General features: G+C 38.1%; 5 protein-coding genes across 6 annotated transcripts; 4 read left to right on the plus strand and 1 right to left on the minus strand.

Moving 5' to 3' along the window:
* The first annotated feature begins 935 nt into the window (after positions 1 to 935).
* On the plus strand, positions 936 to 3,248 carry LOC139812071 (enoyl-CoA hydratase domain-containing protein 3, mitochondrial). Its single transcript, XM_071776700.1, has 6 exons — positions 936 to 1,099; positions 1,407 to 1,472; positions 1,790 to 1,963; positions 2,050 to 2,237; positions 2,379 to 2,539; positions 2,911 to 3,248. Exons 1-6 carry the CDS (start codon positions 1,049 to 1,051, stop codon positions 3,138 to 3,140), a joined length of 870 nt encoding a protein of 289 aa, XP_071632801.1. The 5' UTR covers positions 936 to 1,048; the 3' UTR covers positions 3,141 to 3,248.
* Positions 3,249 to 5,296: 2,048 nt separating this feature from the next.
* LOC139812089 (uncharacterized) lies at positions 5,297 to 9,085 on the plus strand. Its single transcript, XM_071776719.1, has 3 exons — positions 5,297 to 5,629; positions 7,878 to 8,033; positions 8,172 to 9,085. The coding sequence occupies exons 1-3, from the start codon at positions 5,449 to 5,451 to the stop codon at positions 8,405 to 8,407; spliced, it is 573 nt and encodes a 190-aa protein (XP_071632820.1). The 5' UTR covers positions 5,297 to 5,448; the 3' UTR covers positions 8,408 to 9,085.
* A 689-nt stretch (positions 9,086 to 9,774) lies between these two features.
* Positions 9,775 to 13,008, plus strand: Sin1 (SAPK-interacting protein 1). The gene is made up of 7 exons (XM_071776689.1): positions 9,775 to 9,973; positions 10,324 to 10,464; positions 10,681 to 10,955; positions 11,163 to 11,332; positions 11,410 to 11,703; positions 11,954 to 12,195; positions 12,366 to 13,008. The coding sequence occupies exons 1-7, from the start codon at positions 9,901 to 9,903 to the stop codon at positions 12,557 to 12,559; spliced, it is 1,389 nt and encodes a 462-aa protein (XP_071632790.1). The 5' UTR covers positions 9,775 to 9,900; the 3' UTR covers positions 12,560 to 13,008.
* On the minus strand, positions 10,462 to 13,930 carry LOC139812100 (uncharacterized). Its single transcript, XM_071776728.1, has 2 exons — positions 13,715 to 13,930; positions 10,462 to 13,459 (listed from the first exon to the last, which is right to left on the minus strand). Exons 1-2 carry the CDS (start codon positions 13,827 to 13,829, stop codon positions 13,017 to 13,019), a joined length of 558 nt encoding a protein of 185 aa, XP_071632829.1. The 5' UTR covers positions 13,830 to 13,930; the 3' UTR covers positions 10,462 to 13,016.
* A 1,283-nt stretch (positions 13,931 to 15,213) lies between these two features.
* Positions 15,214 to 23,470, plus strand: LOC139817505 (uncharacterized). Of its 2 annotated transcripts, XM_071785770.1 has the most exons (9): positions 15,709 to 15,744; positions 16,058 to 16,129; positions 16,464 to 16,954; positions 17,224 to 17,403; positions 17,488 to 17,622; positions 17,945 to 18,192; positions 19,816 to 20,598; positions 20,989 to 21,288; positions 21,424 to 23,470. In XM_071785770.1, the coding sequence occupies exons 3-9, from the start codon at positions 16,472 to 16,474 to the stop codon at positions 21,557 to 21,559; spliced, it is 2,265 nt and encodes a 754-aa protein (XP_071641871.1). In that variant the 5' UTR covers positions 15,709 to 15,744; positions 16,058 to 16,129; positions 16,464 to 16,471; the 3' UTR covers positions 21,560 to 23,470. The 2 variants fall into 2 exon arrangements, with proteins under 2 accessions (XP_071641793.1, XP_071641871.1); XM_071785692.1 differs by lacking the exon at positions 16,058 to 16,129 and having other exon boundaries at positions 15,214 to 15,744.
* Positions 23,471 to 23,920: the final 450 nt, after the last annotated feature.

Genomic DNA, 23,920 nt, shown 5'->3' on the forward strand with positions numbered 1-23,920 from the left:
CGAAAGTATCCACAGAAAAGATCTAGTTCGTGAATTACATTTAATGTGAGTATTTTTTATGAAAAAAGAAACGCACAGATAACTCAAGCGGAAAGTAATTTAAAGGATATCAATTAATATTGTCCTAGTATATTTTTCATTGTGATATATATATATGTATTCTTATTTCTAGAGTCTGTGGAATTTACGGAGTATAAACTGTTTCGTTTTTAATCTTATTTGAAATTGTTTTCTGCTTCCTTTTCTTCTCTCCTCTCATTCGGACGTACGTCTGCCCCTTTGGAGCACGCTCTTTAAATACGGACTTTGACGTCTGTCATTCACCAGAGATCTGTTTACAGATCTCCCGAGAACCGCGAGAACGGGTCAGCTGATCGCCACGCATGCGTTGAACATGCGCAGGGTGCAAGATGAACATGTAGAGGGTGACTTCGATCAAACCCCGATTAATCTAATTTGCAATTAATTCAACTGGCGCAATTGCAAAACATTCAGCTTTATATAATTCGTTGTTCCTAATTAACCAAAAATTAATTATTTTATTATATACATAAATTATTTATATATTAAACAAAATGTTAAACAGATATTATTGCTTGATAAGTTAATTATCATTGAGTAATTGTAAGTTAATCTCAGAGTTGTTATTAATTAGTATTAGAAGCACGATATTAAAATAAATATTGAATTTTATTGCATTATTATTTTGTTGGTGTTGAAATTTTTTGTAGCGTTGCAAAGAAGCTTTTATCAATCTCGAGATTGAGCGAGTTTTGCTCAATTTTGCTCAAGATTTGCTATTTTTACCGTTCATTATTTTACCGATAAAACAAATTTCAATTTCGAAAGGGTTTCCTCCTTCGAAACTTCGCGGGCGACAATTATGTCATGTATTATCGCATCGCGTTACGGCGTTGTTTATTATGCCTTGGGATCAGGTCTCGCGTCAGTATAGAACGGAGTAGAGTTCGAAGTACGCGATACTATACACGTCTAACCTAAATTCCTTATCTGGAATTTCATATGTGAAATACAGTGTCGCGGCGAAATGATAGTTATCTCGAGATTCGCGATTAGAAACGGCTCCGCTGTTTCCCAGGTATTTTATGCAATTATGTGTTTAATTTACAAGAAAAACTACATAATTATATAATGTCTGTGTACGACTACATCATCGTTCGCGATTATACACGTGCACGTGTGTGCGCGCGTCATGCATCATGCATGTCGCAGAATTATTTCACACGCGCTTGCTCGACGTTGATTGGCTCGTGAGAACAAGGAAGAATCGCGGGAACATTTCAAACGGCGCGCGAAAATCCGATTTCTCGCCAGCCAGTTTCGCGCTGTTATCGATAAATTATTAATGTAAATTGTTGAACCACATTTATTGTTCAATGTTGCAGGGAAGATACATCGCAAGAACATTATCCACCGAAAAGAAATATGTAGAGACGACCGAAAGAAATGGGGTAGAGATATGATTTATTTTTACTCTTAGAATGTTATATCTAGAAGCGTTTCCTTTTATCTTATTTAACTCTGCTAACTATTATATCATCGAATTTGTAATGAAAATCTTAAAAATTGAAATTTTAATTACTATTATTTACAATTTTCGCTCGTTTATAACCTTAACAATAATTATTGTCAAATTTTGTTATCTTAAAATCCCAATTCTACCAGCAATTGCAATTACGATCCACATACACACTCTTTAATAGTTATTACAGTTATTATTCAGCTTGTGCCATCCGCGAGACTAATTAACTTGTTGGCTTTACCTTAGGTCAGAACCATTCGTTTGAGCGACTCTTCTTCGCGCAACTCCTTATCGTTGGAGATGCTGAAAACCCTGGTGAGAGAGATCAAGAGGGACGAGGACAACAAGGACCTCCGGTCGATCGTACTAACGTCTGAGCCAGGGAAGGTGTTTTCCGCTGGGCACAATCTGAAGGAACTGGTTCGTAGCGCTTGGTCTCACTTTTTTTACAAGTGCTCTTCTTCATATTGCACGGAAAAAAGGGATCATCGGCTTGCATCGTTTAGACGGCTGTGAACGCCAAGTCCCACAGAGACGTATTCGAGATCTGTTCGGAGCTGATGCGGGCCATCAGTCAGAGCCCGGTACCGGTGATTGCGGCGGTGGACGGTTTGGCAGCCGCAGCCGGCTGTCAATTGATCGCGGCCTGCGACATCGCGGTGTGCACGGAAAGAAGTTCGTTCTCCACTCCAGGGTATTCTTTGCTTATCGTCATTTAATTACCACCTTATTAGTATCTCGATCATCGTCTACTCATTTCTCTACTATTAATTACTAGTTCCGTATATTATTGAATGCCATTAATTGCTATCGTCTGTTCAATGGTTGATCGCAGGGCAAATCTCGGGATATTTTGCTCGACGCCGGGTATACCGCTGGTGCGCAATGTCCCAAGGAAGAGCGCAATGTACATGCTTTTCACAGGATTGCCGATTTCCGGCACAGAAGCTTACGAGTGCGGTCTCGTTAGCAAAGTCGTGGCGAACGACAAGCTCGGTGAGTCGCGAAAAATAATCGAAAAGTCGTTAGAAAAATATAAAAATTAAACTGAAGAATGGTAAAACTCTAATTCGAAAATATTTAGAAGTTATTTAGAAACGTTGTAAAGAGATCTCAAATAAATATTTCCCTTTCCTTTATCGGTATTTTTTAAGTTAGTGAGGAAATTATCTCCTACAATTACACATACATATATTAGTATATGTAATATGTACTAATATATATAGATATATATAATTATATATGTATATTAATAATAAAATAAAAATATTAATAAAATTAAATAATATTATTTAATAACATAATAGTATACGTTTACACAATTAATTTTGCACTTGTATAAATATTTTGTTATATTTTGATTTCAGACGAAGAAGTTCGTCGAATTACAGACGCAATCAACACAAAAAGCCGTTCAGTCGTGCATATCGGTAAAACGTTCCTGTACGAGCAAATAACTCTTGATATATCGACAGCGTATGCTCTGGGCACCGAGAAAATGGTAAACAATTTGAAAATGAGAGATGCACAGGAAGGAATACAAAGTTTTCTGGAAAAGAGAAAGCCCATTTGGTCCCATGACTATGAGAATAATTAATTATATCTATGTAATGTTTTTTTCATATGTAAAGATTTTTTTACAATTAATATTAATATGATACTTTTTACTTGTGTATAATTTCAATAATAAAACAATTAAAAAATATTTTTTATATGTAATTTATGTCCTTGATGACTTAACTTTAGGTGATACAATAAAACAAACAAATAATATCGTTATCGCCAAAAATAATAGAAGAATCGCCAAGAAAAATTGTGATCGTGTAGTCAAAACGCGGAATAAGCAAAGCTCGTGAGATAAATTCAGGGAAGGAAAATACATATATTTTTCCTTACGTTGCATTTAATAAACAAGCTAGATGCAATTACCAAACATAACAAAGTACCTATATACTTCCAATTCTGACCAAAAAGTATGTTAATTAAAAATAATATAAAATTAGTAACTTAATTATATACGAGTGTATATGGCTGAAACAACTTTTGTCAAAAAAAAAGTTTGTATCTTATAATATGTAAAAAATAAATCAATCAAGGAGATATTTACTCTTTAATAAACTTATAAATTCTTAATCGAAAGAAAATGGTTTATTTGTCATTATTGAATTCGCATTACGCAATTTATGTTTTTTCTGCAAATTCAGATTACCTTTAATTTCGGTTATTCTTTTTCTAATTATTGAAACTAGAAAAAAAAATAAGTTAAACCGAGATCAAAGTTGATCTGTCGGAAACTGATAGTTCTATAGAAGCCAAGTTCATAGATCAGATGATATGTTAAAGAAAAAAAAATATATTAATCAGTATATGTGTTTATGTTAATCCATATCATACTATTCACGGCTGCACTCGGGGAGCGCGATTAAGGCCCGGGTACGTAGAAAAACCTAAGCAGTAAGACGTAAGCAGTAAGAAATTCAACGGTTTTGATTTGCTACCACTTACGTTATGTCTTAAGTTCTTGACTGTGATTGGCTGATTTGCTTACTGCTTACGTTTTACTGCTTAAGTTTTTCTATGTGCCCGGGCCTTTAGCGTTATTTGTTTATTTTATCTTTGTTTTACATCTAATGAGCGATAGTGCTAATAACGCGCTCCTCGGATGCAGTTTATATCATACTCAGCTAGAAATGATAAAAAAAATCCCGTATAATTGAAAAATATTATCTTTAAAGTATCTTTCTATTTTGTAAACTTCTATAAAATTACTCATTTCTAAAAAGTAATTAAGTAATAAATTAAGTAATCAAAAAGAATTGTTATCAATAAGTTTCAAAATTCGTCAAATTTTCCATTTATCGAACTCTTCCTATCAATCGCAAATGAATTACAGCGGATCAATTGGAAGACTATGTATCGAATCATGCAGAAAGGTATTTATCACGCAGCTCACCCAATTATTTTATTTAAACGCTGAATTATACTAGAGCATATTCAAAATGCTTACGTGCATCATTGATGCGACTGCCCTATTTATGATAACCGACAAAGAAACTATTGGAGAAACATTTATCAAAAGAAAAAACATGCGGTGAACGTTCGTCGCAAGATTCGCGCGTGTTAAAAAGCACGAACGTCGTTTATTCCTGGTCTCGTTTTGATAAATTTGTTTGTTGCGATAACGCTTTGCCCTCCTTCGCGAGAAATCTTCGTTTGTGGTCCTCATGCTAAACCGATACGAAAGATGACGTCAAAATTTTTTCAACATCATTTCTATCTGATAAACGATTAGCAAACGATCGTTCTCTTTCTCTCCTGACCCTCCCGACTGGTATCCTGACGCGTTCATGATAAGAAACGTAAGCTGATTCTACGTTTGGTACTACGGTACTACGGTATCGAAACACGAGAATATTTCAGACGCGTGTCGTTTAAATATTATTCTTTCCTTCTACAATCATTCGGACGTATTTGCATTTTTAAGCTGTCGTATCGTGGCCGTATTCGTCTCCGTTAGACGAGTCAGACTATACGATATATACTAAGTTCTCGTTCACCGAAAGACGATAAGACCGCGGGTTCGCGGTGGTCGAGCAACGTCAGCACGAGAATCTCGAAGTATCGAAGGCCGCCGATACGCCGTTCTTATTAACCGCAAATAAAAAAACATTTCTCTTTCTCCATCCGTCTCGGCCGCGCTATCTTCCTCGATGTTTCTCCGACCGAGCTTATAAGTGACGACCGCCGTCGCGCCGGAAATCAGTAATCACTTTGGATTATTCTGCAGCGTATTCCGAAGCCGAAGAGAAGCGCACGCACGAGTCGCACGAGTCGCGAACAAATAGCGCGACGCAAAGCGAAAGTACGACAAGGACAAGGACAAGGACAAGGCTCTCCCTTGGTTGATGAATCTTACCGAGGCCACCATCGCTGGCGGCTGCCTGAGGCTCGAGGCTTCCCGGAGGAACGAAATTAGGAAGACAGGCCGGGACAGGAAGAGAGGAAGCACGCCGACAGCAAGCCTGGCGACACGAAGACAATTAACAAGAAAGCTGATAACAGAATTGCTTTTCGAGAGTTGCACTGGTCAGTTGGATTCGGCGAAAAACGTAGAAAAACATTTGCGTGCAATGAGAACGCATCAGTTTTAACAGCGCTCACGAATCCCTTTTTGTACGGGTCAGCTCATTTTACGTCCGCTGTACCTTGTTAAATTCGTAGTGTAAAATTATACTAAATTTGAATCATTTTTCACAGTTTCTACTCCTTTCGCCACTACTCCTACTTCATCTGTCGTTAATTTAACTAAATTAATGAAATAAAAATAATACTGTTTTGTGTTCAAATAATAAATTTTGGCACACATAGTAGTTAAAAATAACAAAATATTATTTAACTGAAGGTATTGGTTTATAAGTTTCTTCCTTCAATATTTAACAGTGTATCCTAACAGCAATCCTTTCCGCGGATTTACGAGAGCGAATCAATAACACAGGCACACAAAAAATAAAAAGTGTTGGCCGAGACACTACACTAGTGTATTCCCATGTATTTTGACCCGCTGAATCCGAATCCGAAGTCAGAATTGTCAGATTGGCTCTCAGTTCCGAGCAAACCTAAAAAAAAAGTGTTCGTTTCGTGGAGTTTTGAACTTTTTTTGAGGTTTGCTCGGAACTGAGAGCCAATCTGACAATTCTGACTTCGGATTCAGCGGGTCAAAATACATAGGAATATACTAGTCTGGTATACAGGTCAACCCACTTTTTTTTTGCTATGCCTGTGCACAGGCCACACACAAAAAAAAAGTGGGTTAGCCTGTATACCAGACTAGTATATTCCTATGTATTTTGACCCGCTGAATCCGAATCCGAAGTCAGAATTGTCAGTTTGGTTCTCAGTTCCGAGCAAACCTCAAAAAAAGTGTTTGTTTCGTTGAGTTTTGAGGTTTGCTCGGAACTAAGAGCCAATCTGACAATTCTGACTTCGGATTCGGATTCAGCGGGTCAAAATACATGGGAATACACTAGTGTAGTGTCTCGGCCAAGACACTTTTTATTTTTTGTGTGCCTGTGTAATTATTATCCGCATTCCAATTTTATAATTTATTTGAAACAACAGCAGAGAACATACAATTACATCATTGTTCAACATAGTCTCCTTGCTTTTCAATGCACTTGTTCCAGCGTTCCACAAGCTTGCATATACCCTTGAAAAAAAATTTTTTGATTTGTCCCTTAGCCATGTATGTCCCACTTCTTGCACGTTGGTCTGTGGTAAATCAACAACCTTTTTAGGAATTTTTATGTGGACCAAACAAATGGTAATTCGACGAAGTGAAATCTGGACTATGTAGCGTTTGAACAGTGTAGACAACAATATTTGGGCACGCATTGTCATGCAACACCAACATGTGCAAGAAGCGGTGCATACATGGCTGAGGAACCAAAACATTTTTTTCCAAGGGTATATGCAAGCTTGGGGAACGCTGGAACAAGTGGATTGAAAAGCAAGGGGACTATGTTGAAAAATGATGTAATTGTATGTTCTCTACTATTGTTCTAATAAATTATAGAAAGAAAGTGCGAATAATTATTGATTCTTCCTTGTGAAATAAAACGAGATGCACAAAACTCGAAGGACGAAAGAGAGAACGAACGAGGATCGTAAGAAACAACCAATATAAATATACGAAAAATTATTATATGTCAATTGGGCGCGATTCCGATTTATTATTCCCGTATGAAACAGAAACGTGCTTTGGCGGTAATAGTGATGGCGCAGTAGTTATCGCTACGAGCGAAGATCAAAGCTGTTAACAACACGAGAGGCATGATAGCTAAAACATTAATAGCTATGTATAGAAAGATCGTAACCCATGCACATGCATGTACACATATACATATACATGTTTGTTTTGATTCGTCACATGACTAAAGTTCGAGATAGATTCCCTGTTTATGCAGTATTTATTAATAACTACTAAATTAAGTAACTTTCTTTCTTTAGATGTGAGATATTTCTTAGTAACAAAGTATGTGCTGTAATTATTGCATACCGTACATAAACATATATATGGAGGGTAAAAGCCATAGTGGTGTAAGTCAATATTTTAAAAAATTTGACTTACACCATGGCACTATGGCTTTTACCCCTCCATATATTACAGACATAAGAATTCAAACAGTAAAATTCAAATCAATCAGTTTACCAATTATTAATAAATGTATTATAATTTTTATAAATCGGAATTTTGATTTATATAACAAGATGCGAGAATTTTGATTATTTAATCTTTTCTAATAAAATCATTTACGACAATATTTATTTTTTGTAGACTGTGGAAAAATGTCTTCCATTCCGCAGGGTGCTTTCGCAGTATGGAAAGTCCGCGATAACGACGAACGCGCTGTTTCCATGTTCGCGATGGAGAAAAAAGAAAAGGCTGAAGAGAAGAAAGAGAATATATTTAATTCGAGGCCTGCTCTAGAAGGTAATATATCTTATATAAAATATATCTTTATTCAGTTTCACTATTTTTATAAATTCAATTTTTACTTCGGATAGAAACGCTTGATTTAACTTGAATTTACCCGGCTATTTTATTTTACTCAATTCATTAAATATGCAGGTTGGGAACTGACGCCGCTTAAGTACAACAGCAAGCTGATGAACAGCATCTGGGGCTTGTACAATCGCTATTCGGTGCACAACTTTAAGAAGAACACCGATGCCGAGGAGGGGGCCCGCGGTGGGGTGGCCGCGGCGATCTGGGGTGCCATTTTGGAGAACCAGCCCCCGGCCGCCAACGCCGCCTCCGCCACCGCGGAAGCCCCCCAGATTATGAGGACCGGAAATCGCCTCTAAACGCGACGCGGCCACGTGACTTCAAATAACTACTCAGAGATGATAGTTGGGAATGAGAGCGAATTGTGCAGCTCATAATTATATAAAGTGGGATAATAAATGTATAAATACGCGTATTTTATAGAGAAAGTTACGTGTGTATAACGAAAGGCGTATTATATACTAGTGATTATACATATGCAAATTTTATGAGAGCTCTAAATGGCAATTTTGACACTTACATTTTGAATTTTCGTCTCGATGACGCTATTATCAAGTTATTTCAATATTGTTGTCTGTATAACATCTTTTTATCGCAAAGTTATCTTTATTATTCGCAATAAGACAACTCAAAATCAATCGTGCTGCTATGATACATTATTGCAACAATAGAAGAAGACTTAACCCAGAGAAGAAATATTTTTCTGTTTCGTCTAGAGATGTATTCCTTGAAATCGAATCATCTGATCAATTTATCTGGAATCGAGACATTTAAATGCCTTAAATTTATTTTTTGCAGGCAAATATTTGTATGAAAAATCGACATGTCTCTTTTTAAATAGTGTCAATAACAAAATTGTTGAAAATTGAGCTACGATTACGAAATATCGCGAAATATTCACGATATATGTAGTGACTGATAATGAATCTCATGTGATCATTTATATATTATTATAATAAAATTGATAAATGAATAAATCTCAAAGGTGTGTCACATATCAATTCATAATATTATACTGCTATGTTGCGTTTCGATATTTACTCCCAGTACTAAAAATCTATAGTGTACGTGACGTAAACTATAGGTTTTCAATACTTCGACAATGAATATCGAAACGCAGCCTATATTTAAATTAATGCATTAATTTTTATAGCTTTTTATTTTGAAATTATTCGATAACAAGTAAAATTTTTAATTTTACCATCGTCACTGTTGCTAATTTACGGCTACTTCGATCAAACATTGATTAATTTAATCGGTGATTTAACCGCGACAGAATTGTTTACAATAAATTTTTTAACTATATCGTTTTGTCATTAAGCGCAATTGAAAAAAAATTAATAAGTTCTGTCCACTTATGTTAACAAAATTATAGGTATTATTTTATAAGTTAATCGCTGATTAACTTAATTAACAGCAAAACTGTTTAAAGTAAAATGTCGAATTATATAATTTATCACCCGTAATTTAATATTTTTTTGTCAAACAATAAAAACAGTTAAATAGTTTTATCCATGTTAGCAAAATACTATACAAGTATTATTAAGTTAATCAAAGTTTTCGAAATCACCCAAAGTCACCCTCTGATATTATCTGTTGGTAATCGCGCAGCCGGCGCAGCAAACTTCACGACGCTCCGTGCGACCGGTGCGACACGATGGGCGCGGAAATCGATCTTTCGATTTGTAAAAAGGTTCGATCGGCACGAGCCATCGAGGACGCGTTTTATCGCGTATGTTTACTAATATAACGGGTGACGTCTAATCAATAAAAGGGAAAAAGGAGGAAAGAAATGGCTCTCTACGACAATCAACATTGGCTTCTGTCGCACATCAGGGACAGCTTTCTCGCGACAGACGACACAGGTTTGTACTTGTGACGAATCTAGGTTAGAAACGTCAATGGATTAAATCGCGAGGCGTTGCACCAATCTGGAAATATCCTGATAATAAGGTATTTCCGATAACACGCTTATTGCAAGATGAATTGGATTAAAATTAATCGTTTATATGTCATTGTAACTCAGTAATAAATGTGCTAAATGTGTCAATATATAGTGTTCCATGTATAGTATTATGCTCTATAATATAGACTATGTGGAGCATAATAAACATAAATAAATGAACTATAAACTATAATATAGAGTCTATATTATAGTTTATTTAGAATTGTAATTATTTTGTGCTAAATACTTCGTATTACTCTCGATTGAAAGGTATGTGCGATATGGTGATATTGGGGGAGAATATTCCTAAACAGTTGAAGAAAAATGGAACGCTGCAATGTTATCCTGGAATGGAAGAAAGTGACGATGAGGATCTGGACGAAATGGGAGAATCATATGACATACAAATGGGTATATACTTTGCTTTCTATTATTTTGCATAAGAATACTTGTGTGTCATATAAAACTCAAGTCAACATTGATTCAGTTCGAGATCGTCGGTAAAATAATTTTGATAGCATATAAACTTTCTTATAACTAGAACTAAATTAGAGCACGATTATTTCCAAATTATTTCCAATTAAATTCCTTAATTATGACGCCCTCTTGTTCGCAACATTGTTCTAGAAATGGAATTCAGTCACAGACAGAGATCTAACACTGCACAAAGACTAGAAAAAATGGACATAGAAAGGAAAAAAGCTGCCAAAGTCAAGCATGTCAAATGGGAGCACAATCCTAATCCCGTGACGCCAACAGATCAGTCAGATCTGTTTCAAAGGAAAGATTTTCGTAGGAAAACACCAGTGAAAAAAGGACAATCTCTTTTGTCGGAACAACTCGAAAAGTGTCCAAATTTACCACCAAATCCATTCAAGGAATATGCCAAATTTGATGGCAACGTATGTAATATGCCAAATTTGATGGCAACGTGATTTATCGTTTCCCTCAAATGAGCTCCAATTCCAAAAGATCTTAATAAATGAAAATAATGTATGTTACAAGATTTCTCATAGCAACAAATAGAGGTTGTGCATTATAAATTTTACAGCTTTGTGATCTTCATAAGAAACATAGATTTGCTATATATTTAAAAATTTTTTTTGCAGGCGCAGGTGAGCATCCCTGTGAGAAAATATAGGATATTCATGTGTATGCTGCCGAGAGAGGACAGGATGTATCCACTTCAGGTGGTGGTAACAGTAACAGCGCGAGTATTGGATTTCATCGGGTTGATTTGCTACAAATATGCAAGTGAACGTCCCGATCATAATTTAAAGTCTGTATCAAGTTAAGTCCCGTTGCCAGAACCCATTGCGTATGCTTTATTTACGAAGTCTCGTCGGCCGTTAACAGGGAAAACATTTCACATTATGGACTGTACATCACCGAGGATGACGGTGAGATAGATTCGGCCTTTCCTTGTTTGGACCCGTACGAAACTATCTCCAAATTCGAATTCACTACGCTGGGCCTGATCGAGATGAAGCCGAGCGATAAAGCACGCCACAACACAATCAGTTGCATTCAGGCGAAAAATGAGGAGGACCCGGAGATTAAAAGCAAGGAGCAGGAGGAAGTTGCAAACGACCTGGCTAAGATGGAGGGTCACACTACTGCGATGGAGGCGCCGTTGTATCAATCGTACAGGTAGTTCAATATTTTACATCAAACATATCGCTTTTTATAAAGTATTTCAATTGTTAGAATAGCTACATTGAAATAACAAGTGATTGGTAAATAATTTAAATGAAATTATGGAAAAGTAATGAATAATTATACTGTTAAAAATTTAAAGGGCAGTATAGTATTGAGAATCAAGTTGTAAAAACAGTAAAAGAATGGTACAAAGTAATTGTTGAGGTGTGTTGCATGAGAATATACACATCTCCAATTGCAGGGTATATATAATTAACAAGATGCGAGCAAAGACTGAAATTCATCTCGGAATATCGGGCGAGAAGATAGAGATAGATCCAGTGATAACAGGCAAAGGCGCTGCTAGGTTTTGGAATAGACAGCGAGCAGTCAGTTATCACATAGACAGCATCGCCTGGTGCGAAGTGACCGAGACTAAGGGGTCGAAAACTATATTTACGCTGGTTTATACCCCGCAATCCAGTGCTCCAGATAATTTTCTGAGTCAGTTATTTTCTTTTTACATTATTACATATTGCATGTTGATTTTATTTCTTTCGATAAAAAAAAAGATTTTAAGAAGTCATTATTTTTCGCATTTCAATTTTAAAAAGCTTTACAATGAAGATTTACGCTTCATAGACGATATTTTAATGTTACTGGTGGTGTTGTAGGCCAAAGTCATTCACTTCACCAATCAGCATCGTTCAAAAATCACGATTTTGAAGCGGATTCAGTGACGGCCGAGGAGATTGTACGGAAAATCAATCACATATTGGAGCTGCACAGCAGCCAGTCAAGAAAGGAATATCTCGCGCAGAAGGAGAGGAAAGCAGCGAGGAGGAAGAGCTTTCATCTACATAGATGACAGCTCTGTTGGTTATTCTGTACAATCTTAGATTATTTGAAGCATTGAATATTAATATATCACAGAACGTGATCGTAAGAGTCGCTCTAACATCAGAAATATCTTTATACGATCGAATCAATATCTCGAATCTCCTTGACGTGCCAGAAATGGCGGAAAATAGACGGTCTTCTCTAGAAACTAGACGTATTCCATAGATATAAAGTTTAATGTTGTGTAATACCGGTAAATTATTTTTTGAGTATTTATTACATCTCATCTCAATCTCATTGATGTGAATGCGCCACAAATACGGTCGTCACACACCAATAAGTATCGTATAATCAATCGAGTGTTGTCGTACGCAGTGTTGTCATATTTAATTAATTTAAGTGTTATTTATACTTTTACTATTGATGCTCCTACCTGCAAGTTTGTAGAATTGCAACAATAAACGATACCTAAAGCTACGTCTGCTTCATTGCTCTGAGATCTTGATAACATTTCCAGTGGCCTTGGATATATTGCTCTCCATTCTCTCCATGAATCTCCGGTTCAACCTGTGTACATGTTGACCGAGCGTAGACATCTTCAACGCAACGTCCAATAATTTCTGACTGTTTTTACAGATGTGTTCGTAATTGGGACGCGTCAAGACGAAAGTTCTCTCGGCTGCTGTCAGTACATTTATATCGAGAATCTGCCCCTGTCCCTCCGCGCTTGCTTTCTGCTTGGTTAAGTTTTTCCGTTGAGCTTTGCGACTCTTGTACTCCTGTTGCCAATCCTTTCGCTCTTGCCTGAGCTTCTCTATATATTCCTTCAGATTAAAAGTCTCGACATCGTCCTTCGCATTGCACTCTTCTTCATCTTTGTTTGGGTCTGCCGTAAGTCTGCTTCCATTAATTGTAACATCATTGACGCCTGGAAGATGTTACTTATTGTTAGTTACAGTTATTAGAGTAATTGGTCTGGGGAGCTCAGCAGATTCGTTGTATATAAGTTAACATTTTCAGAATAAAATTGTTCGTAAGAAATAACTACATTTATGAAAGCAGTGCCATTAATTGAGACAAGTATATTCTGATTTCCAATTATTATGTCTTTAAATTCGGTGACGGTGTTTCGACACAAAAGTCTCTTGCGATCGCAACACGTCACTTCGCAGGGTGAACTAACCTTCATTGTGGTCGCGCGTCACAGTACGTGTTTGGAAAACCGACGATCTCCGTTTACGGACGGTCTTCTCGGATTTAAATTCCTCGTGGAAATTCGACGCATTAGCTGTAGCCATTATCGAGCGATTTGTTGCACCGAAGTGTCATTTCTCGTCAATGCTTTTATGCTATAATCGCCGCGCATACAACATGGCGGAGCAATTTTCAAACATTTCAAACGAACGCTCGCATGGAGCATATGACGCGTTTCAACCAATCAGAAAGACTTGGAGAATCAGCTGATTTCATTCATGAATCACGTATGATGCTGATGCACATCCTAATGTAAAATACGTTACATGTGTAATCATTACATATTTTATATAATAATATGATATTTAATACATAGATATAAATATTAATAATATAATTATATAATATAATATATATATTTGTATTACTACATACTTTTTATAATAAATATAATAATATATATTTTACATCAATTTTTTACTACGTAAAATATAAAATAATTATTACATGTATTATGATAGCATAATTATAGAATATGTTATCCGTTGATGGATTATCGTTGACGATAAATCGTGTGTCCGTGTAATAGATTTTTGTTCCAAAAAATGAGCTCCGAGTCTTGTGTATATCAAATTAATCACCGAGTGAAATATTAACGTTTTATATAACAGTTATCAAATATATTTTATTTATATATTTTATTCGACATAGCGTAGATGATCGATTAGTATCACGGTTTCATCCGATAATGCATAATTTAATTTTATTTAACGGTAATGTGGTGCTTATAGTATCGAAGAAAAGGATATAAGCAAATTTATATAGAATACTATAAATGAAAATTAACGTTAAATTCTATCGTTTGTAAACATTTCTTTCGCGATCGTTCTCGCAGCGCGGTGATTTTAAAATAAAAATAAGATACTTGAAAATTATAAAACATTCTCTGTTGCTTATTCCCGAAATATTAATCGTTTTGCTTACAAAATTTTCCATAAACGAGCCTATTGCCTCGCGTTCAGATTTTTAAATTGATAGGGAGATACATATCTTTAATTATTTGAAACAAATAAAGTGAAATAAAGTGAAAGAAGAGAAAAAGAGAGAGAGGGAGAGAGGGCTATTAGATATCTAACATATAAATGTATAAAATAAGTTAATATTTATCGATACATGTTAAGATATAAATATTAAACTGATTCTCAACCAATTACAATCCAGAATCCTCGATAAGTAACGAATAGACCGCCATTGTAAAACTCTCGATGGTGATTGGTTGATCACGCTTCTCTGTGCGTGCATTGTCTTTAGCCTCTGTATGATGTTATTTATTAAAATCACGTCCATCCAATGGAACGATCGTAGAGATCGTTGGGACGATCTTAAATTAACAAAATTCAATTATAAATAATTTTAATTCTCTACGGAAAGAGGCAAAGAAATTAAGGATTTTGCCGCTGCTTGTGTTCAATCAATTGTGTGGCCCGCGTTTAGTTCGCCTACTTCCGGAGCAGTCCAGCCAGACGGCGCTGAGTACCGTCCCCCCCCCTCTGTTTTCCTGGAGGGGAGTTTGTACCCTCTCGCTGCCAAAAAGGGGCAGCGCGTGAAGAGAGTGATGCGAAAATTGTCAAATATCGGGCGCATGACGGCGGTGTGGCGAGCCCGGTGAGAGAGCCCTGGCGTTGGTGGTGTGTGGCGTACGTAAAAAAAAAAAAAAAACAAACCGGGACAAACATAAATAAAAAAAGGGAGGAGAAACCAAAACAAACACGTAGCCGCGTTAGCAGCGCCGAGGAGTCGTGGCCGTGCACGGGGGCGCGATGTCGAGCACCCTGGAGAAGAAGATCATGAATCTGGAGGAGCGGCTGCGGGCGGAGAACGAGTCGCGGGACCGGGACAGGCAGGTCGGCGCCGAGGTCGGCGGCCCGGGCATAAGCCTGCACTCCTCATCGTCGTCGTCGTCGTCGTCGGCGACCGTGGGCCCCGCGTCCAGCCCCGCGCTCCGCAGACCCCGGCAACGTAAGCAGCCCGCTCTAATGCGCGCAAAGATCCCCGCGAGTCCATCCTGGATCCTACCCTCATCCCGGATCGATGCGATCCACCCCGGCCGGCCGATGCGTTGTCGCGTTCGCGCGCGTGTACAGGTTATGTTGACCGTCGCGCCGTTGATTGATCCCCAACACTGTTGATCTCGCGATTTAAAGAGCCGCGGAAGCGATTCGGCAGGATCTCGCTTCTTCGTCCGCCTCCTTTTTATCGCCTATCATTTGCTTGCGTCGAGCGTGGTTCGCTCGCTGTTTGATTTACTCATTTTTTGTTGAACCACTTTTAGATCCGTATACCATAAACCGTTTATTATTGTAATTGAATTCTGATACTGAATCAAAAAATTCAGAGATTACTGGTAAGTGGCGCAGGATATAACATTATTATAGCTCGACGTTAAATATATAATAATATATAAGATTAATAGCTGAATTTTTAATTTAGAAACTATTCAATAATATATGAATTTATTAATTGAATCTATAAGTTTGATGTTAAATTTTTGAAGAAATAACTGAAATACCACTTTTCAACATTGATATTAAGATTACTTCTGGTTATTAAAGTTAATGTAGAGTTATTTATAATATAATGCTGAATTACAAGGAAGTTTATGTTTGATTATAAAGAAATAAATATATGATGGAAATAACAGAGTAATGTATTGAAATGTATTACACATCTCTTTACAGTTGGGGATATGGGTACCCCGACACGACCCAGAAGACAGCTAGATCTGCCAGTGTCGCAGATAACGCCGCCAAAGATGCACGACAGTGAAGTCGAGTTAAAGCTGCAGGAAATCATGAAGATGAACGGCATCCTGAACATCAATGGTCAAAGGTATCAGACAGAGATGAAAGATCTGGAGCATCTAGGCGAACTCGGTAACGGCACTTGTGGACACGTTGTCAAAATGAGGCATAAACCGAGCGGCGTGGTAATCGCTGTGAAACAGATGCGACGCTCTGGGAATGCGGAGGAGAATAAGAGGATAATTATGGATCTCGACGTTGTGCTCAAGTCGCACGACTGTCCGTACATTGTGCAGTGCCTGGGTTGTTTCATAACCGAATCCGATGTTTGGATTTGCATGGAACTGATGGCGACGTGCCTAGATAAACTATTGAAGCGTAGCAGGCAAGCGATACCGGAGGATTTTTTAGGAAAAGTTACAGTAGCAGTAAGTTTCTTTATGCTTTCGTTTATTAAGTGTTTTGTCGCAAAATTTTCAAAATTTCTATATTTAAAAGTCTTGGAAAAATTATAGTAAAAGAGAAGATATACATTTGAAAAGAAGGTAATTTTACTGTATTATTTTCAAAGTTAAGATACCATTCTGTGATTTTTTTTCCCCTAAAAATTTGAAATGCAATATTTTGGAACGTTTTTATGATAATTTTGAAACTATTGTGGAAAAACGAATTTACATTATACATTCTTTCTCTTTAGACAGTAAAAGCGTTGTCGTACCTGAAAGAGAAGCATGGTGTAATTCATAGAGACGTGAAACCTAGTAATATATTACTGGACGAGACGGGAGGGGTGAAACTCTGTGATTTCGGAATTTCTGGCAGACTGGTCGACAGCAAAGCGAAGACGAGAAGCGCGGGATGCGCGGCGTACATGGCTGTGAGTAAGATGTGTATCACAATGTAGAAGAATGTTCAAATTTCTTAAATAATGGAATAACTTATTGTTTCGTTCTTTGTGCAGCCTGAAAGGATAGATCCACCAGATCCTACTAAGCCAGATTATGATATAAGGGCGGATGTATGGAGTTTGGGCATTACTCTAGTGGAACTAGCTACGGGAGTATTTCCTTATCGAGACTGCAAGACTGATTTTGAGGTAAAATTTCCATTGGAAATTTATTTCAGTTTTTTTGTTATCTTCGTGTGGACGTAGTTGTACAGAAAGAAATTAATTTTTAGATTTTTTTTATTATAAGATGTACTAAATATGTGTAGTACTTGTGTATTGAAATAAACTGCATATTAGAAAGCAATCCTTTTGCTTTTAGCTTTGCTTTCTCAGTGTGGAACTTTATTTTTAATATAGCTGTATCTTTTGAAAAAAACTATTTTGGAGTGGCTTGATTTCTTTACATATAACCACATTTATCTACTTATATCGTTTCTATACTTCTTTTATTATTCTACTCACATTACAGGTACTGAGCAGAGTAGTACAAGACGATCCTCCGTCTCTTCCGGCGGATGCGCTCTTCTCCAAGGAGTTTAGGAGTTTCGTCAGCTGCTGCCTCACGAAGAACTACAAGCATCGGCCAAAGTACCACAAGCTCATGGAACATGCCTTTATTCGCAAGTACGAAGTTTTACAGGACGGCGAGACAAATTTCGCCCTGACAAACTCCGGCTGTCAATGGTTCGGCAAGATGATACGGCAGTTAGAACCAAGGTGGGAACCAAGGTCTGATTGCTGTTCGTTGTACGCTTTTTTTAGATTAGACGTAATATTTAGGATGTTTAATATTGTGATAGGAAAGACAGGATAATGATATATAATCATTAAAAACGCTAGCGTGATAGCGAGATCGCGAACTTTTAAACATGGCATGAGATTTCTGACTAATAAAGATACTGATCTCTGGTTTGGTTATCTATATATTTTTTTTTATCTTTTGGCAATAACCAGGTTTAATCGCGTTTTACGAGCGATTTTTATAAAGACTTCATAAAGACTTTATGCACTTAACATATTCACAATCAGTGAGTTTTGGACCGAAGCGTTTTGCGAATTGGCCTGTCGTTGGATGTTAACGATTGTACGAGGTGTCTTGGAATTATGGCGTCTTTGACTTTTAGCCAGCGGATTCTCTCTCGTTGATTGCTTGTTGACTTTTGGAACTAAAGAATGATCAATTTGAGAATTTGTCGAAAAAATTACGGCCGAAAGAAAGACGCGACATACTCCTGGAACATCCGGTATATATTTATCTCTGATACTGCTTTGAAAAAAAAAAAAAAAAAAAAAAAAAACTGACATTTATAGTTCCTTCTTTCGAATTAAAAGTTTGCGTGCGTGTTAAATTGTGTTGCAGCGTTGAGCTTGAGGGAGGCAGCGCGGCGTAGCATCCTCTTTCTCCCTTATTCCTTTCTCCTTTCCTACTTCCGCTCCTTCCCGGACAAACTGCCTAAAAATCCCCGAAAGAAAACTTTTAAAAAAGTGAAAAAAAGAAAAGATAGACTACTCCCCGCTACTCAGAGTATCCAAAAATCTGCCCAATTTTCATTTCGAGTTGTTTGGTTTGTGCACGCGCCTGTTACACACCCCACCTTTCAACCCCTACTCACGGTAAGCATTGTTTTTTTATTTATTTCAATATATTTTCGTTTCTTTCTTTTCGCCTACTTTTGTTGCGTTTAGCGTAGCGACTCGCCCACTCCGTCGCAATGCACGCATAATTTTTCCCTGTGCACATGCCATTTTTCTTTTCTTTTTTTGCAGACTGATTTTGTGAAATAAATTTTTGAATCTGCTATTGCAGATCGGGGACGAAATTGATGCAGCGAAATTAATGTAAGCGTGATAAAGAGGATTATGGATCGTGTAGATATTCTAATCATGGAAATTTTAATTGTATTGTTTATTTCCTTTCTTAATTTTGTCAACAAATTTTTTATACATCCTAGGATTTCTCGTCATTTTTATGCAAAGTTTTCGCCGTGAGCAGCTCGTTCCATGACTTACACGACAATGCGAAAGATCTTAATTTCGCAGCATAATCCTCCAGAAGTTACTGGCACGGTTTAGAGATCTAATATATCTCTCTTAAAAGAAAACTTCTTCTGTTCTCATCTGCATTTTGCATGCTATAACAATTAACGATTAACGTTCTGCTCTAACTTTCATTAACTCTTCTAGACTGAGGTTTTTTGCAGAGTCATCACGATACGATTATGGGATGATAATGGTACAGACATATATGTATATCGAGTCAGATCGCATTTTCATGTTGAAGGGAAATCACCGTATTTATAAATTTATCCTTGATAAAATTTCATTTGGATGGCAATTTAGTTCCAGATTGCCAGGAGGTCAGCAGCAGCGAGTTTCGGGTCATGTGTCTCTGAAGCAGACAGCCCATCTTCGGGCGCAATCCGAGATGCCAGCCTTCCTGAAAAGCAACGTTAACAGCATCAAAGAGTCACCGAATTCCGGCTTTCTGCCGTTCCATCAGCGTTCCAATAGCGAGAACGGCGCGAACTACGTGCCCTATAGTCCGTACGCTCTTCGTCGGAAGGAGATCGCTCGACCGTTCTCGCCGCCGATGTCCAAGGACGCGGATCAGTCGGAGCCGAACCTGCCACCGCGACCTTTCTCACCCTACCGGCAGCAGAGCATGGTCACGAGGCACGATTACAATTCTTCGAATCGCTGCTCGACAACGAACGGTCAAGGTAGACAGGAGACGACGACAACTACCACGACGACGACAACGGCGGCGAGACCGTTCTCTCCTTACAGGACTCAGGACACCAGCTTGGACAGCAATGGTCGGCCGTATTCCCCGTATCGCAGTAGCCGTTACGAGGAACACGACGGTGGCAACAAGGCGGACCGATGGCAGGGAGGCGTCTCGAGATCGCTGAGTCCCTTCACCAGAGATTATTCGCCCTGGCGACGTGAGAATGTCGATCCACCCGTCATTCAGCCGCCACCTGCCACGTACGACAACAGCGGCCGTTACTCACCGTTTCTACAGCATAGACTTGCGCAACCACCGTCGCAGCAGCCCGCGACACTCCAAACCTATCCGCAGACGCAGAACATCTACGGTAGCCCAATGATCAGCCGCAAGAGGTAATTGAAAGACTTAAATTGGTTCACCTGTATTAAAATGCATTGTTATTTAGAACTTAACACTTACCAAAGTATAATGTGTAAGCTACTTTACAATTTTTATTTCTTTTATTTGCAAAAATATTTGTTGATTAACTATATATATAAATTAAATACTCTATACTTAATCTTACATCCTTCAATCATTCTTTCATCTGTTTATTTAATTTTAGTCTAACCAATTGTATTCGTTATTATCTTTTAATGTAAAAGTTCATTTTTTTAATCACCTTTATTTAATTTATTTTATAATTTAGTACATATGCATAGGTTACCGCATTTAACAAATAATACCACATATGTTTACTTTCTGTATCACAATTCACAAAGAATTTTATCATTTTGTATCAGGTTTCCTTCGGAGCCACCGCCGCAGGGATCCCATGGCTCCTCTAGTCCACAGTTATTAATCTCCCGTTTCGCGCATCAACTGAAACAGGAGTCACCGCCGTCGTCGTTGGTGATGCCACCGCAGCAGATCGTTGGCTCGAAGGAGTCCGCGAAGAAACGCTTCGCGTCCTACGTACGCCTTAGGCTCGGTAGTGAGCGCGCTCCTTCGCCAGAACCACCGCCGAGACTGAGTCGCGGCGAGTCTCCGCTTGCCCTTAGGAGGAACTTAATCGAGCAGGCGTCTCCCTCCTTTCCACGAAGGTGTGCATCTTCCAAGGAAATAATTCCTTATATAATTATGAATTATATAGTCATCAATTATTATAATCATTGATCGTTCTTTAATGACATCAAAAGAGAATGTGTAATATGACAGATGATTTGGGTTTCTTCTAGGTACGTCTCGCCTTCTCCGCCCCAGCCGCCGCCTAGGAGATTGTCGGAAAGCAGTTCCGTGCCTGGTAGTCCGCAACACGTGCGAGCTCGTCTACGCTATACGCCTGAACCTCAGAGAAGACCTCCGCCACCATAACCCACCGCTACAATCATTAAGCCTTATTATTATTCCTTATTGGTGCCATATGTGACTACGGACACCCGGATGGCGATCACGTGCACCATGGAGTAGTGAGGTGCATCGTTATCCGATAACGGTTGCGCGCACAGAGCGAGTCACGGAACGTGTAGACGTATATACACGACGTGTTCTCGAACGTTTATAAACCAAATGAAAAACATGTAGAGAAAACGGAGAAGCGTGTTCTTAATACTCGAGCCGTCGCGAACTCGAAGTTGTACGCGAGTCGAAGACTTAGTACGGGAACGTTGATTTAGCGTGCGAAACGGCTGAAATCGCCGGAAATAATATTTCATCTTGATTTGACATTTTCACGCATTTAGATTCGCGGACACTTCGAACGCGAGAATTGCCTTAAGAGACACGAGGACTTATACTAGCGAGTGTGAATATTTCAGATCTCTGAAAGATTTCTGAGTACTTCAGGTTTCTGATCGAAGAATATTTTCGGAATTCCTTATTGATGTTAGGACATAGGGAAGAGTGAAACGTCTTTTTCGAGTTTAGAACGCTTCACACGCTAAAGTCGTAAATGTAAACTTCTGCACGGTCGAATAGCTTAGCTAAATCGCGCCGACCGCCTCGGTTTGATTGATCCTGGCGCGCGAATGCTTGGAATGAATTATTTTCTACAAGATACCGTAGGAAGGAGAGTAAATAATTGCATAGATAAATCCTCAAAAGAACGATTAAATAGTTTCGGTACAAATTCTCGCCGAGCTCTTTGCCTTGTGACTGTTCTAAGTGGAAGGAAATAATCGATTAAAACTAGAATTAATGTTGTAAAATCGAGAATGCGATCGGGACCCCAAGGCCCGCGTGCACGCGTTTTACGTACGCGAGGGGGTTGTTCGCGCGACGTTTGCACGGCTTTTCTTCGCCGCGAGATGCGAATTGATCTACCTTCGTCAATAATTCTCTTCTCGATGTGTATTTATCGATAGTACGCGATGAGAATATCGATGCTCAACTTTTTATATCGTTTGCGTATAAAAAAAAAGTACAGTGACGGAGGAATGCGGCATTAATCGCGACGCACCGCGATGTTTTTTCTAATCAGCCTGACAACACAATACATACATATTTATGTATATTATATATGTAAGTATATATATACATATATACATGTATATGTATATATATACACGCTCGTAAAAGAATGTACCTTACGAAAAAATATACTTGGCGCGAGACGCTACCGCGTCTCTCGATACATACGCAAAAGAAGTATATATGGTATCGTGAAAAAATGCGTAAACCGTTCCTATCGCTTTTCGTTTACGCTTGTTTCTGTCAATCTTGAGAACTTTGTCAAGGGAAGGAGAGACACACAATAAACGCGCAACGAAACTCGCTCTCTTCTCTCGGACGGCCTTACGGTACCTCTGCGACTCGAATTGCAGTCTCACAGTGACATCTTTTCCACGATTTACTATTAATATTAATGACTTTATTATTGAAGCAACTTAAAGTTAAATACGAGAGCGAGTCGTAAGTTTACGAGTGCGTAATCCAATATCGATAGTCCAACCGAGAGGGATATTATCGTCTACACTTTTCTTCGCGACAAGAAAAGGGGAGGAAAAATAAGAAAAACGGAAGCACAATAATGTCGCGGTAGCACGTCTCGTATAGTCCTACGGGGGGCAAATGTATATTACTCAATCAGCAGGGCGTGCACGGCGTCACTCTCACACACACACCAAACACACACAGTACACATACACACGGTTTTAGAATGTTGTAATTATTATTTTTAATTAACATTTAATCCCTAACTACGTTCAAGTCTACACTCGTAATCACCTTTGTCGTTTATTTGACAAAAGGATCTGTTGCAATGTAAATAAACTTATATTTATACGAGTTATCGCGCATCTCTTTTCCCATTTCCTTCTTCGCCACTCTATCCTCCGAATTCTCGCTTCAAAAGTATGTCGCTACTATTTTTGGGTCATGCTTTTGTCATTTTCAATTGAATTGGTGCGTTCTACTATACTCGTCGTTCGTCGTTTGGAATAACAAAAGAATTGCGCAAGTCATTCGTGCAGCCGTCTTCAGTGATTACGATGAAACGTATAATAGTATAAAAATGCAATCTCTCTGACCTTTCGGCGTTTTCATTTTTATTCAATCGATTGGAAAATATCGAGTAATATTGAAAGAAACATATACTCCGTCTTAATTTAGTTTGATAGACCACGTTACTTCGCTGCTGCGCAAATAACTAATTATAATATATGTATACCAGATAGTATAACTACATAATATGGAAGAGATAAGAATTTCATCGTGACATGGTTTAATTTTTATTCA

This window comes from Temnothorax longispinosus, chromosome 1, assembly GCF_030848805.1.
Source record: "Temnothorax longispinosus isolate EJ_2023e chromosome 1, Tlon_JGU_v1, whole genome shotgun sequence".
Lineage (NCBI taxonomy): Eukaryota > Metazoa > Arthropoda > Insecta > Hymenoptera > Formicidae > Temnothorax > Temnothorax longispinosus.